General features: G+C 34.4%; 1 protein-coding gene across 2 annotated transcripts in view; it reads right to left on the bottom strand.

The window, feature by feature from the left end:
- The window catches only part of UNC5C (unc-5 netrin receptor C), a 339287-nt gene that overhangs the window by 53211 nt on the left and 269775 nt on the right, over positions 1 to 16301 (bottom strand). For both annotated transcript variants that reach the window (XM_006192262.3, XM_006192261.3), the window contains exons 5-7: positions 15591 to 15771; positions 12117 to 12284; positions 9232 to 9396 (exon numbers count right to left, since the gene is read on the bottom strand). In XM_006192262.3, the coding sequence (XP_006192324.1) occupies positions 9232 to 9396; positions 12117 to 12284; positions 15591 to 15771 (514 nt within the window). The remainder of the gene's footprint in view (positions 1 to 9231; positions 9397 to 12116; positions 12285 to 15590; positions 15772 to 16301) is intronic.

Consider the following 16301-nt stretch of genomic DNA (forward strand, 5'->3'; position numbering starts at 1 on the left):
AACCCCAAACAACCCAATCGAAAAATGGGCAGAAGACCTAAACAAGCATTTCTCCAATGAAGAAATACAAATTCCCAATAGACATATGAAATATCACTAATTATCAGAGAAATGCAAATCAAAACTACAAGGAGGTATCACCTCACACAAGTCAGAATGGCCATTATTCAAAAGTCCACGAATGATAAATGCTAGATAGGGTGTGGAGAAAAAGGGAACCTTTCTATACTGCTGGTGGGAATGTAGTTTGGTGTAGTCATTATGGAAAACAGTATGGAGATTCATCAAAAAACGAAAAACAGAGTATGATCCAGTAATCCCACTTCTGGGTATACATCTGGAAGGAACTCTAATTCAAAAAGATACATGCACCCCTATGTTCATAGCAGCACTAGTTACAATAGCCAAGACATGGAACCACCTAAATGTCCATCAACAGATAACAGGATAAAGAAGCTGCAGTATGTTTATACAATGCAATACTACTCTCCCATAAAAAAGAATAAAATAATGCCATTTGCCACAACATGGATGGACCTAGAGATCATCATCCTAAGTGAAGTAAGCCAGAAAGAAAGAAAAATAACATATGATATCACTCATATGTTGAATCTTAAAAAAAAAAAAAAAAAAGCACACTATGAACTCATCTATAAAACAGAAGCAGACTTAGTACACAATCTTATAGTTACCAGGGAAAGGGGATGGGAGGAGATAAATTTGGGAGTTTGAGATTTACAAATGTTAGCCACTATATATAAAAATAGATTTTTAAAAAGTTTCTTGTGTATAGCACAGGGAACTGTGTTCAATATCTTGTAATAACCTTTAATGGAAAAAAAATGAAAATGAATATATGTATGTATATATATGATTGGGACATTGTACTGTACACCAGAGACTGACACACTGTAACTGACTGTACTTCAATTAAAAAATAAATAAAACCATATGGCAAAACCAGGAGCTACATTCATATAAACTCAGGGATGTTAAAAAGAAATGTAAGTAGGTGCACATCACAATAGACCATCCATCACTGCCTTCTGAATAAGTATACTATTTTATAGTATTATTAAATAAAAACAGTAATCTGTTATTAACATTAAGTTTCTTGTATCAGAGATATCAGACATGTATGCTTAGTTATTTTCAATAGTTAAAAGTGCTCAAAGTCATCTACCCTTTCTTGTTCAATGCAATCCATACCTTTTACATACCTAAGGATTCCAGTATTTAATTTTGTTTCTCAATTAACACTGTGCTTATAAACCAATAATGTCCAACTTCTTTCTGGGATATCAAATGACTCTGATGGTTTTTAATTACCCTTTAATAATGTATTCTAGTGAAGTAACATCAATTTTTCTGGAAGTCCTTAATTTGAAAGTAGTGTCTCCAGTGTAAGAACTACTTTTTTCAGGTCAATGAGGATATAGCCAGTGTAATGTATACATGATATATGTTATCAACTTCAATATCAACTGTGTGTGGATGGCTTAAAAATTTACTGGAGTTTCTGAAATTGCTTAAAGACCCCAACCTTGTTTCACAAATGAAGTTACATACTATCATATAATGAAGTCAGTTTATTAAACAGTTTAAGTATGAAATATGAAAACAAATATACGTATGTATACGCATGACTGGGACATTGTGCTGTACACCAGAAACTGACACATTATAACTGATGGTACTTCAAAAAAAAAAAAAAAAAGTATGGTTGCAAGGACAGAGTAATATGTATAAGATAAGCAACTGAGAAATAATGCAAAAGTGTAATTCAGTTCCAAATCTGTGTTTTCAAAATCCTTTTATATATGCACTTGGTTTACTGGGTATAAGTAACTCTTGAACCTAGGGTTTTATACAACTACGGTCTTATACAACTATTTTATGAAAATCTTTTTCTTGGTAATCTAATTTAAATCTAATCTAATTTGAATCAATGTGACCAAATTCCCAGGTCAGGCCAGTGATACTGCTACATCTCAAACCCCAAGACGAGAGTCCTGTTTTCAAGATCATGCAGTTGTTCTAGCCAGTCTGCAACATTCCTTTTTTAAAAAGTCATTTACAATTACAACATGATGAAACACTAAGTATAAAGAATATGGAGGAAGAAAGCACATTAAAAAAGAAAAAAATTACTTGTAATCTCACTAGCATAAATGCATAAATTTCACTCATCTTTTTCCTAAGCTTATTTTTATATGGTTATGACTAGATGCATATATAAATCCATATTCTGCTTTTCCATGTTAAACCATCAAAAATATTTTAGTGGCTATATGATATTCCACCTTATGAATATGTATTACTTAATCACTGATATAATACTGGACTTTAAGATTTTGCATTTTTACAATAAAATGCAAATATAAACATATTTGGCACATATATTTTAGGTATTCACAATTACTTAAAATTTATCCATTGACATAGAATTACAGTATCAAAGGATATAAATAATTATAAAGCTCTTAACTCATTGTCAAATTGCTTACCCAAATAATCATAAAAATCTGTATTCCCATTTGCAAAATACAAGATTCTATTTTACTGCACATTTGCTAACATTTAGCATTATTATATCTTCAAAATATTGAATAATTTTGTAAATAATCCTCAAAGTCTTTTGATTAAAAACTTCAGTTGTCCTTACACAAAAACTCAAAATGGCTTAAAGACTTAAATATAAGACAAGACATGATAAATCTAGAAGAAAACATAGGCAAAACATTCTCTGACATAAATCTTAGCAATGTTCTCCTAGGGCAGTCTACCCAGGAAGTAGAAATAAGAGCAAAAATAAATGGGACCAAATTAAACTTAAAAGCTTTTGCACAGCAAAGGAAACCGTAAACAAAACAAAACAACTTATGGGATGGGAGAAAATATTTGCAAATGATGTGAGTGACAAAGGCTTAATTTCCAGAATATACAAACAGCTCATACAACTTAATAACAAACAAACAAACAAAAAACCAATCCAAAAATGGGCAGAGGACCTAAACAAGCAATTCCGCAATGAAAACACAAAAATGGCCAATAGGCACATGAAAAAAAACTCAGTATCGCTAATTATCAGAGAAATGCAAATCAAAACTACAATGAGGTATCACCTCACACAAATCAGAATGGCCATCATTCAAAAGTCCATGAAAGATAAATGCTGGAGAGGGTGTGGAGGAAAGGGAACCCTTCTACACTGTTGGTGGGAATGTAGTTTGGTGTACCCATTATGGAAAACAGTATGGAGATTCATCAAAAAACTAAAAATAGACCTACCATATAATCCAGCAACCCCACTTCTCAGTATGTATCCGGAGGAACTTTTAATTTGAAAAGATACACGCACCACAAAATTCATAGCAGCACTATATACAATAGCCAAGACATGGAAGGAACCTAAATGTTCAGCGACAGGTGACTGGATAAAGATGTTGTGGTATATTTATACAATGGAATGCTACTCTGCCATAAAAAAGAATAAAATAATGCCATTTACATTAACATGGATTGACCCAGAGATCATTCTAAGTGAAGTAAGGTAAAAAGAGAAAGAAAAATACCACATGATATCACTCATATGTGGAATCTAAAAAAAAAAAAAAGAAAAAAAAATACACTATGAATCTATCTACAAAACAGAAAGACTTGCAGACATAGTAAATAATCTTATGGTTACTGGGGCAAGGGAGTGGGAAGGGATAAATTCAGGAGTTTGAGATTTATAAATGTTAGCCACTAAATATAAAAACAGATTAAAAAACAGATTTCGTCTGTATAGCACCAGGAGCTATATTCAATATCTTGTAGTAATCTTTAATGAAAAAGGATATGACAACAGATATAATCTAAGTATACGCATGACTGTATACCAGAAATTGACACATTATAACTGAATGCACTTCAATTTAAAAAAATAAATAAATAAACTTTAGTTGGCATTGAGGAAACACTTGGATTTCTAAGATGTCTTACACAAAAACTAATAGCCTGGTAAACAATTGAGAAAACTTTTGATTAATAATTCAAAAGAAAATTAAGCATTCTAAAAACAATAAAAGTTAAGAAAAATAAGAATCTAAATGAAAACTATGAGTAAAACCAATCTTTAATATATGTTACTTGGGTGTACTGGGAAGTGGAATTGAATTAAGAATGGCCCAATCAGATAATCAAAGCCATTAACTGGACATTTTAAAATAAAGATTGAACCATATTGTAAGTTCCAATTCTTCACTTTCAGTCCTTCACTATAGTTATGATTTAAGTATGTCTCTGACAAACATTATAAAACTGAATTTTTTCCTTTAATTTTGAATTATCTTTAATAGGTAGGTTTAATTCATTCACATTATTATCCTTGATATATGATAACGTAATATATACCATCTTGTTTTCAATTTTAACTACACTTTTTTTTTGCTACTTTCCTGCTCTTAAAAATCTTATTCTGAATTTATATATTCAACCTTTATGTAGTCAGTCTTGACATTTTAACTGAAACACTTGAATCAGTAAAGTCTAATGCAAATAGCATTGCTGTTCTTTTCCTGAATATATAAAAACATTATAACTTCCCATATTCTGTGTTAACTGTTGTCTATACTTTAGTTTCATCTTATTTTCAACTGTCCCTTAATTGGTCCCTCTTTTTTTTAAAAGAATCAATTTTTACATTTTTCATAATTTATTGAGAGTTTGTGAGTAGTAAGCCCTCCCTATTTTGTCTGGAAAACTTTTAATTTTGCTTTCTTGAATAATATATTTGAGACTTTTCTCATTCTATTTTCCATGTGTTATAACCTATCTTTTATATAATCACTCACTTTATCTTTCCTCCCTGTATTCAGAAAAGCTTCATGAGATCTACATTCCAGTTTACTAATTTTAGGTTCAGAGTTATATAAAGCTGTCTCTTACATGATCTGATTTTTAAACTTTCATTGAGTTTTAACTTTCAGTGGATCACATTCCATTTGATTTTTCCCTAAATCTGCCTGCCTTTTCCACAATATTCTATTTTTTCATTTGTGCTTATGAAAGGTTTATCTTTTTATTTATTTTATAGCCTCATTCAGATTACTCTAGCAGCCCATGTTATTAGAGAACTAGCTCACCTGTTTATTACGTTGCCAACTCTCCCTTGCAGCAGACTATTCCCTCTGGGTGATACAAAACTTTGTATTTTAAGTTCATTTTCAGGAGTGGGCTATTTTTATCATAGACCAATGCCCTTGAGTTGTGGAAAGAACTCTAGAGAATGGCTTGCTGTTCACTTCCACTGGTACTCCAGAAGAGTTACCAAGTAGGTAAGTTACATATACTTGGGTATTTCGCTCCCTCTACCTTAGACTCCCTATCCAGACTGGGTGTAGGATTGTGGTTTTACTTAAGACTTCATTTTTCTTTTCTTTACCATGAATTTTCCTGTGGCTTCCCTGGGCTGATGAGTAGAAAATTTCCAGCAATTCTTTATGATGGGGGCAGCCACTTAAGAGACCAGCTTTATTCAGAGTTCTCACTTTCAACTCTCAGCCTCAGAACTGAAACCCTAACTGCCACCCGCTAGACCTACCTCCATGTCTAATGCCCCTCTTGGTTGTTCTGGTGTCCACTCATTCAGGTACTTCTCTAGATTTGAGTCCCTACTTCATTTCTAGCACTTGAGCATTTCTTTATCTTTCTTTTGAATTTGATAGTCTCTCTCTCTCACACACACACTCCAAGTGTGTGTGTATGTCTTTTAAGTTTTAATATTTTACCCAGTATTTCTACACATTTTGAGTCAAAGGTGTCTATAATGAGGAAAGTGGCTAAGGAAGAAATGTATCTGAATATTATTATTTTAAACAAATTACTGAATAGGCATTGACTAACATTTTTTATATATTTAACTCTGTATTACTCCTAAGTACCAATTTGGGTTATAAAATACACTACACTACAAAGTGTACATTTTGTAACCAGTTAAAGGATACGAAGATCAACGTGGCTGGAGCAGTAAGGGAAGATTTAATGGGTTGGAGTCCCATCCTAAGCATCCTCATGCCCTCCTGTAATGCCATCATCACCCTAAAGCATTTTTCTGTCTGGGTCCCTCTGTAGACCGAGTCCCCTCTGGGAAAAGACAGTGTTTGTTCAATACTGTTCTCCTGTCTTGCACAATGTCTGGCATGTAATGGGCACTTGATAAATATTTGTTAAGTGCAAAAAAAAATGAATATAATAAAACAGAAACAAACTCACAGATAAAGAGCTTACAGATAGTGGTTACCAGTGTGGAGAGGGAAACCAGGAGGGGCAAGATAGGAGTAGTGGATTAAGAGATACAAACTACTATGTATAAAATAAATAAGCTACAAGGATATATTGTACAGCACAGGGTATATTGCCAATATTTTATAATAATTTTAAATGGAGTATAACCTATAAAAATATTGAATCACTATGTTGTACACCTGAAACTAATACTGTAAATCAACTATATTTCAATAAAATGTTTAATTTTTTATTTAAAAATATACACTATACTACGTTATCTAGGTAACTCTGAATTCTACTGACATCCATTATGAACTCTGAATTTATTCTTCCTAGCAGCATATCTACGTTTGTATCTGAATCATATGTAGACAATTTTGAGCAGATTCAGAGGCTGTGTTGCCTACTTAATTCAATGGTAAATAGACTAGGATTATTTTGAGATAATATTTCAATACTGGTAAAAAGCTATTTATCAATGCATTGAAGACACTAATTCTCCTAAAGTAAATAAACATTAAATGATAATTCCTAGTACTATCTTTTCTACTCCCATTCTTCTTCTTAATAAAGACCTGACCCTCTTGCAACCTTGGTACTTTCACTATTAGAAAGTCTTTTGTTCCAAAATAAGGATCAAGAACATTATTATTTCTTTGTCAGTAATGATATACCAGAAACACCCAGCTTACTGGTAAACAGAAACTATAGCTTTCACGATAAAATACTGCAATTATATACCACAACAATTTCTCAGGTTATCACTGAGGAACTTGATAACAGCACAGACTACAATTCCCTTTTGCACTAGAGAAGATACAGGAGGGCAAATAAATGACTTTCCTGACTTAAGTTACTATAAGAAATCAGAATTGTAAAAAGAAATAGCTTTTTAACTGATTTTAATTCAAACACCCGAATGTTTCAGTCTAATAGGAGACTTGATAAAGAAATAAAAACAAACAACAAAAAACCCCTCTTGTAAAGGGGAGGGCATAGCTCAAACTGTAGAGCACATGCCCAGCATGCAGGAGGTCCTGGGTTCAATCCCTGGTATCTCCTCCAAAAATAAGTAAACCTAATTACCTCCCCCTTCAAAAAAAAAAAAAAAAAAAAAAATCAAAAAACCCAAAACTAAAAAAAGCGAGATTATCAAAAAAAACCAAACAAACAAAAATAAACCCCTCATGGCCTCATTCCCCTTCCTTATTTACATACACACCTTGTGCCTTCATTATAGGTAAATATGCAATCATTAAAAAAATTCTATTAATGCAGTAAGAAATAAATTAGATGCAGTAAGAAGTTAGATGCTATATCATGAAAGTCTTCATTTGAATATGTCATGCTTGTATTTAACAAATGTCACAATTTAGAATGTGTCATTTTGTGTAACTAACAAAGGCCCAGTGTTCCGTCTTGCAGCACAGTGCTCCTTGTTAAATAGGTTGCTTTGGGAATTTTAAAATATGCATAATAGAAACAGGAGGCATTAAATCACCCACGTTGAAATATAATATTGAGAGAAGGAGACACTTCAAATATTGCTATTTTTTTGATCACCTGAATCAATTTGGTCAACACTAGAAGAACACTAAATCAAAAATGTTAAAAAGTTAACTTGTGTATAGTATGTTTTCATTTTAAGCCTTAACTCACACTAACACCTAGAGGAACAAACCTTGTACCTCTGGATAAATGGTCAGTAAAATAGTTGTATTCTTTCCATTCTTTTATTTCTCTACAGATTTAGTGAGATGCACAGTAGCAGTCCCCAAACCACAAACAGAAGCTGTGCTTTACCACACTCAGCTGCAGCCTGTCCTCAAAGAATACCATGTACTGTGGACAGAAAAATAAGTCTCATAGGATTTTTATTCCATGTCAGCAACATAATTACCTATTTGTATTTTAAGTAAGGTTTCTTTTTAAAGGTCCCTGTGTGTACAGACTCTGGAAGGTAAAAAGAACTTTATAAATGTGGTGAAAATAAAATATCTTATTCTTAAATGACAAATACAAATACTTCCATACAAATACACTTGGTTGCTTGTATTCCACAAGCAATTTGTAATGTGTTACAAGAAATGTCAACACTTGGCTGCCATTAATTAAGATCCAAAGACAGCACATTGTTTGATCCATTCATCCATATAGGTGTGATTTCAAAACAATTCTTAGTACCTTAATTCATGGTCATGAAAAATGGTAAATTTTGTATAGCTAAGGGCTCTTCAATAAAGGAGTAAGAGTTTGCAAGTATGGAAATCAAACTACCATCTCATTAAGAAACCCTAAGGAACAAAGCCATGAAAAATGGAGAATATTTAGCTTATAGCACCCACTATATTCCTAAGTCAATCTTCTATATCCAATTTTTTAAAGACTTATGTTTTATAAACATTATTCCTTTTAGATAAACATAATGTATAACACAAACCCAGCATTTTCAAGGTCTTATGAAGATGTTCCCATGAAACACTTGTTGTAAACTGGTAAATCTGCCTGCAAAAATGTTTCTCATACATATATTTTAAATTCCATGGATGTTGGTTTAGTCAGACACGAATTAGGAATAAATAGCTTATTTTTCAGAAGTCACGTGACTCTGAAGCGTTTAAGGTGCCCTTTTGTGCACTCTAATAAAACTGAGTAGCAGTCCCCTGCTTTGAAAAGAATGACAGCTCCTTCATGGAAATGACTAAATTACCTTTTGCTCGGGAAAGCAATACTGTGTGTGTCATTTGTTAACTGGACACAGTTATTATTCATTCTGGTTCCTGGGAGATCCATTTTTTCAATGTTGAGAGAGACCTGGAATATTTGTATAGTATTGCATTTTGTTGTTGTTGTTGTTCAGGATTTTTCAATTTTTAATATCTCCTTCAAAGAAATCCAAATAGCTAAACCTCAGACCCCCCCACCCCAAGTGTCTGTCAGTTGCTCAAATAGACTTACTCTGCATGCACAGCCCATCAGTGCAGTTCTTGGATTGCAAGACGAGGCCATCGCAGTCCTTGCCTCCATTCTTGGGGGCTGGCGCTGTGCACTCCCTCCTGCGCCAGTGCGTGCACTCGGTCCCACAGGTAGACCACTTGCTCCATGAGGTCCACCTGCCATCCACTGCCACAAAAAACCAGTATCAGACTAGGAGGTATCAAAAAGGAGAAGGAGCTTCTTTAGGGGAGAGGGGAGCAGAGATCAAGTATAAATGAAACACTAAACACTGAAGAAAGTGCCCCACCCAGGAGTACTACATTCATTTTAACTGGTGGAAGTAGTGCATGCTTTACATAAATCGTCTGGGCTCTGCGAACTTTCCTCAAGAGATGTGTGACTATTGCCTCACTGACCAACTAAGGGAAGCTTAATGGGACACACGGGAAGCTTAATGGGACACGCAGAAAGCAAAGTTGTCACAGGGAGCTATATAAAAGTAAACTGTGGTGGTGTCCCTTTTTCTTTATAAAGAGGAATCTTCTGGATTTTGGATTGAAAATTAGGGGACTTCTGAAAAGAAGATCCAAGATTCCTTCATGGATAATGTCATGTGGCTTGTGCAAGTAAACCTGTGTGGGGTTAAGAAGACGTTGGTAGACTGGGGAAGAAATCTATCTAGCCATCCATTTAGTCACCCACCCATTTATTCATCTATCTATGTATCAATCATCTATGTCCTATATACTGTTTTTTTAAACATTTTTTATTGAGTTATAGTCACTTTACAATGTTGTGTCAAATTCTAGTGTAGAGCACAATTTCAGTTATACATGGGCATACATATATTCATTTATACTGCTTTTATTTTATATTTCCATCCTTGTTGCTTGATTCTGGAGAGCTTCTGCAATGTCTTCTTGAAAAGACTATTATTTTCCATTTATTATTTGATGACTCTATTACATTATTTGATGATGTATGTACATTCTATTTTTATTTTAAAAATAATATTTAAGCATATTCCTAATTTTTTGTTGTGATTCAGTCATTTAGAATAAACTCACTTTCTTCTTAATTTTGATGCTTGGCTTGTTAGTAAAGTTTAAAAACAAAACTTAAATTCTAATGAGAAAATATATAGTGAATTTCACTACGATCATACTTCAAAATGTATTCTTTGTGGGGGAGGGTATAGCTCAGTGGGTAGAGCACATGCTTAGCATGCACAAGGTCATGGGTTTGACTCCAAGTACCTCTGTTAAATAAAAAATAATAAACGTCATTATCTCCCCCCACAAAAAACAAAAAATTTTTAAATAAATTTAAAAAATAATGAAGTGCTTTCTTTAAAGGTTCTTATATAAATAAAAGGAAAATATTGGAATAAGAGTTAAATTTTTAAAAATTTTCCTTGAAATACAGAATTGTCTAGAGTTCAGTGTAAGACAGTATCAAATATCATTTATTGAACATGCAATACACATAACATGTTACACCTGCATATTGATAGAAAGTATACGAATTTCAACAGCCTATAAAGTTTGGGAAAGCTATGTGATTTCATATTCAAATTATTGTGTAAATATATTATGCATAATATGTATAGAGATATAAATATGCCCACATGAAAAAATGATGAAAACATTAATATTTCAGTTGTACTGAGGTATCTATATAAGCAACTCCCAGCTATCTGGAGAAAAGACATTTGCTTTGACCTGTACCACTCCAAAGAACACACAACACATACACACACATACACTTACACACACACATATATATACACATGTATTTCTATTTCAATTTAAAATTGCTCTGTGTATTTCAAATTATGAGAATCAGTATGTAGATAGAATATAAGAGAGTACAAGATAAAATTCTGAAATTCTTAGCCTAGCTAAGTGTCAAAATTTGTTCCATAAATAAAAGCTCTCAAAGGGTCCAGCGTGGGATACTGTTTTGACATTTGGAAATTAACATAGGAATAAAATATAATAATGTTTTTCTCTCCAGTTCATTTATCCAACCCATCTCTGACAAAGGTTCTACTGAAGGATGAACTGGACAAAAGTTAGGCAAAATAAAGGGAAGTAACAAGTTTGTATCTTAATAATGAAAGTGAGAATATAATAGCTACCCCAATGGGGTACACTAAATTTATGGGCTATTTCAAAATAATTTTAGCTTAACTTTTCAATATACTGTATACTAAGACATTTTAATGAGTTTTGGTTTTGGCAAATATTAACTTCAATTTCCCAATGGATGCGAGCTTGTGACAATACAGCACAGAAGATGCTCAGAGGTGGGGGATGCAATAGGTACCACTGCAAATAACTCACATACCAGGTGACCAACATGTACAGATAATAAAGAACTGACTGCACTGTATTTTCAAAATCCATTAGTTCATGTGTCACAAAGCTTAGACTTTCTCTTAATTCATTCCAAATGTTTTATTCGCCCTTGCCCAGAAACTGACACCAAATATCAAGTATTTCAGCCTAAAATGTTCTCTAAATTTCAGTTCCAATGAATTTCTATGGCCTTCTGAAGATCAAGGGTTGTTATCCTAAATGTGTGGTTTTCAATGTTGCTCAAATGCCCTGAATTACAGAACCTGCAATCTTGGCTTCAATAATTTTGTTGAGTAATAGAGAAGGATTATATTCATGTGTGTTTAATCTCCTGTTTTATACTATTTGCATGTTTGGGTTATAAAGTTATGTAATCTTCTGAGGGAAAAGACTTGATTTCCCAGCAATGTAAGCACTGAATGCTATGATAGATCCGAATAATGTTTATCACACATTTAGGTCAAGAATAAGGCTTTTTATGTAGACCCTAAAATTTATTTCCAGGATGGGTGGAGACATTTGGAATGAGAGCAGTGGTTTATTTACCTGGGCATAACGTGGTGCAGGCTATTTTCTGCACACTCTGACCTTCACAGAAGGCACCACCATTGAGGGGGGCTGGGTTGGTGCAGGTCCTCGTGCGCTTCTGATACCCTCGTCCACAGCGGCTGTTACACACAGACCACTCTGTCCAGGTGGACCAGCCTCCGTTTACTGCAATGAGGTAAATAATAAAATGTGAATTAAACATATGTGCATATGCACAGAGACACACAAACCACACGTAAAACAAACAAAAAAGTCATCTCCCAAGTGACCATAAAAAAATCTAAAACTTCAAAGCTAGAAGAGACCTTGGATATCATTCAATCAAAATTTTATTGCAGAGCTGAAGAATCTAGGCATAGAAATAAAATGAATTATCAACATTTATTCACCTACTCAGAAAAGAAAATAGGACACTGTGTCTCTCTCTCTCCTTCGCCATTTTTTTTTTAAATCCCCTTACCTCAAAAACTACTTTCGACATCTCATCTCAAATAATACATGTTTACATTTTTATGTCAAGGCTGCAAGTGGCTCTGAAGCATGGGAACTTATAAAATCATTTAGCCTTTTCTTACTAACAGATAATTGTTTTTCTTTAGTATATAAAAACTTTATAGTCTTCTAAGGATTTTTAGTTAGTTTCATTAATAAGTAAATCTGGTTTTTAAACAGTCTTATATAGCTGGATTTGCAACTGAGTATTTGTGTGAATTAGCGATTAGTTGATGGAATTGAAATGGACACGTATTTTGTGTATAAAGACTAATTATGGTGTTTGATGGAGCCATCAGCATAGGTGAGATTAAAAAACCTACACTCTAACACTATACTCATGATTCACCTCTGGAGGTAATCTAGAAAATATAAAAAGTATATACTCTGATATACTTTAGTACTTCACTATGTGCATCCATGAAATTATTGACATTACGCAATTTCTAACAAAAAATTCTTTCCTGGTGGTTAGGACACGGCACAACTAGTATATGCATCCGCTTCCTGAGAGTAAAGAGTGTCACTCAAGTAACACAAACCTTATATGTGGACATTACATGCCCATCATCTCCTTCTCTGGGAACTTACACAAAAGGGAATAATCATGAGTGCATTATATATACTGACACAGACAGGGTATTTTTCACAGCAGAGTTATTGTTTATATAAACATAAATTGAAAACAACTGTGATGTTAACCATAGGAAAATGGTGAACATGTATGTTCATGTAATTGACTCCTAGGCAGCAATTAAAAATGATGTTGTAGAAATCTATGTAATATAACACATGAATATTTCAACATGTTTTAAGTAAAAAAATATATTTCTATTCCTTATTTCAAAATTCTATCTATGCTTAGAAAATACCAGTATTATAATATTAATCTTTTTAAAAAGCTATCTCTGGATGACAAAATGACAGAATTATAGGCATTTTCCCTTTGATCTTTTTTCTGTGTTTCCCAAATTTACTATAATGGATATATATATCTGCATTCTAAAAATGATGCTAACAAAATGAAATATATGCAACAGACTCAAACATGAAATACTGGTTAGATGTTTATGTTTTCCTGTAGAATTCTAGTGAGCCCAACCTATGAGCCCTGGACAACTTATTTTATGAGGCCATGAAAAGGACAAGCAGATGTTTGATAGGTAGAGTTTCATTTAGTGTTCCAAGAAGCAATTTATCCTGCTCAATTTCACAAAACCCCAAGTGCTGTGGAACTGTCAGTATAAACTGCTTACTAATACACTGGCAAGTCGGTATTTGGAGTTAGAGTACACATGTACTGCTCTGCTAGGATTTTAATGAGAAATGAATAATCAAACTTTTAGAGAAAGATACGTCTTGAAGATCCTAGGCTTAGTCCCTCCCTTTGGAGAAGGAGGTAAGGGACCAAGTGAAGGTCAGTTATTGATAGAAACAGTCCTAGAACACAAGACTCCTGAGCCCTAGTCCCATGTTGTTTTCTAAACTCAAAATGCTTAAGTTACTTGTGTCTGATCCTTTCTGAAGAATGTTTACAGATATTGAAAGCATGCTATACAAAGGAAAAGAGATTCGCTTGTATATTAAACACCTATGTAATATATCTATTTAGAGTCTGCCTTCATTAGTCATTTATGATTGGTATAAGCTGAGGTGTATCCCATTTCTCTTGCATTTCCAATGCTGTTAATTAAGTTGTTCAGACAGTTTAGAAAAAGACAAAAAGTGAGAAACATCTCATTGTGATTTAAGAAAGGCAACTGCTTACAACTCAACATAGCCATTATCTGGGCTAGGAAATAAAACTTTAAAGTATTTAAAAAAAAATAGTATGCATCTGTCCTGTAATGAAAAGGACAGTTTTAAAGCATCATTATATTCAACCTCTCGAACATCACAGCGGTTTCTATTCTCTTAAGACCCTAAAGCATAAAGACACATCCAACCAAACAGCGCTATCTGAAGTAAGTGTCAGAAGCCACATACTTGCCAGCGGCTGTCCTTCCTTCATCGTCACTTAGACAAGTCCCTCAGAGTGCCATTTAACACTGGAGCAGCCATGAAGAGCTTCCCTGCAGTCGAAGTGGTAGCCATGCCATTCCCAAGGTGGCAGGACCTCAAAACACCTACCAGGGTTGTTGTTTCCTGAGACAATAACTCATCAAGAACATGAAGACCTACTATGTATCTCACACTGTGAAATATACACGTAAGTTCATAGAGCTGTCTCTTAGTCTACAAAGGAGCTTAAAAGCTTAGGTGGGGAAATGGAACTAACTTGTGAAACTAGGAGAAAACCACTGAGTGCTAAAGCCTGCAGGGAGATAAAAGGATCGTATGTCACAGCAAAACGGCTGCGGGATCATTTAGTACTTCTGGAGAAATGACAGGTTTAGAGATGAGATGGATTAGAAAGGGCCAGAGTGGAAAGGAAGCTTCCTAAAGGAGTCAGTGTACTGAACCTTGTTACGTGGTTAGCAATAGGGCCAGCTGGCGATGGCAGCCACTGTCTCACTCGGGATGCCCCTGATGGAGTTAAAAGCAAGTACCAGGTTGTTCAAGTTGGTCTGATGTGTTCGAAGTTAGTGTCAGATCCAGTCTACCTGAGGTTTTGCAATCACTCTCTTGAGGCCACAGAATAAGCAGCAAGCTGCTTTAGGCATCTTCATCTCAGAACTCCCCCTAGATCTCAGTGGTCCAGGCTATGGAGGAACAGGGCTTAAGTACCAGGAGATGCTACTGCTTCCCTAGATAGATTTCCTTCACTTTCCCATAAACTGACTGACAAAGGGCTGGGAATCTCCAAGTCTAGTTTTTCACGTGTATCAGGAAAGCAGTTAAACCTCAGTGTCCACATGAGAAGCTGGAAGAGAGCAGCAATGGGGAATGAAAAGGGGCCTCTTCCCTTGACATTTCAAAATCAAAACGAGAAACTGCAGTTTGATCTGAACTAGATTGAGACCTCAAAAATTCACGCACCATAGACTATGACAGTTGCAGTTGTGCTCTTCCTTTTGGCAACAATGTTTTTGGCAACACAAGTATAGTTTGCAGTATCTGAGAGGCGGGCCTGCTTGATGATGAGGTTGTGATCAATAGTAATATAAAAATTCCGATCTTCAACAGGATCGATGATGTCTTCATTTTTCAACCATTCCACCTAAAGATGCACAAGAGAAACAGATAAATCCCCAGAGTGGATCCCTCCATGGCTGTCTGTCCTAACTTATGTTTTCCAATGTGGATAGCATTGTTCCAGGCTATGAACTTCTGCAAATGGGAAGAAGTAACTTTCTGAGGTCACATCATGTTAAGTATCACTCACCTGCCAAACATGCTGATTCTGTCTGTAGTACATTATTCTCAAATGTCAATGACCCAGATGGGAAATACAGTGTTCAAATTGTTTTCACTTTGCCCTGCAGGCAGGAATCGGGGATGTGCACCACCAAGTTCAGAACTCAATCAAAAATAATAGGCTAAGCATTTCAAACTGGACTCAAATCTTTTCCTATTTGATTTGTTTACTCTTGGCAACTTACCTGCTGCTTTTCAGAAAAGAATTAAGGACTATTTAAAAAGCTCAAAAGGCATGTTAGACATCATGCAGCTCTAATAAAACAACATTTGGATGATCTACGTGTAGCCTTGCTGAAACAAATGGACTAAATTTCCCTGAAAATACACCGA

This window comes from Camelus ferus, chromosome 2 (assembly GCF_009834535.1).
Source record: "Camelus ferus isolate YT-003-E chromosome 2, BCGSAC_Cfer_1.0, whole genome shotgun sequence".
Classification (NCBI taxonomy): domain Eukaryota; kingdom Metazoa; phylum Chordata; class Mammalia; order Artiodactyla; family Camelidae; genus Camelus; species Camelus ferus.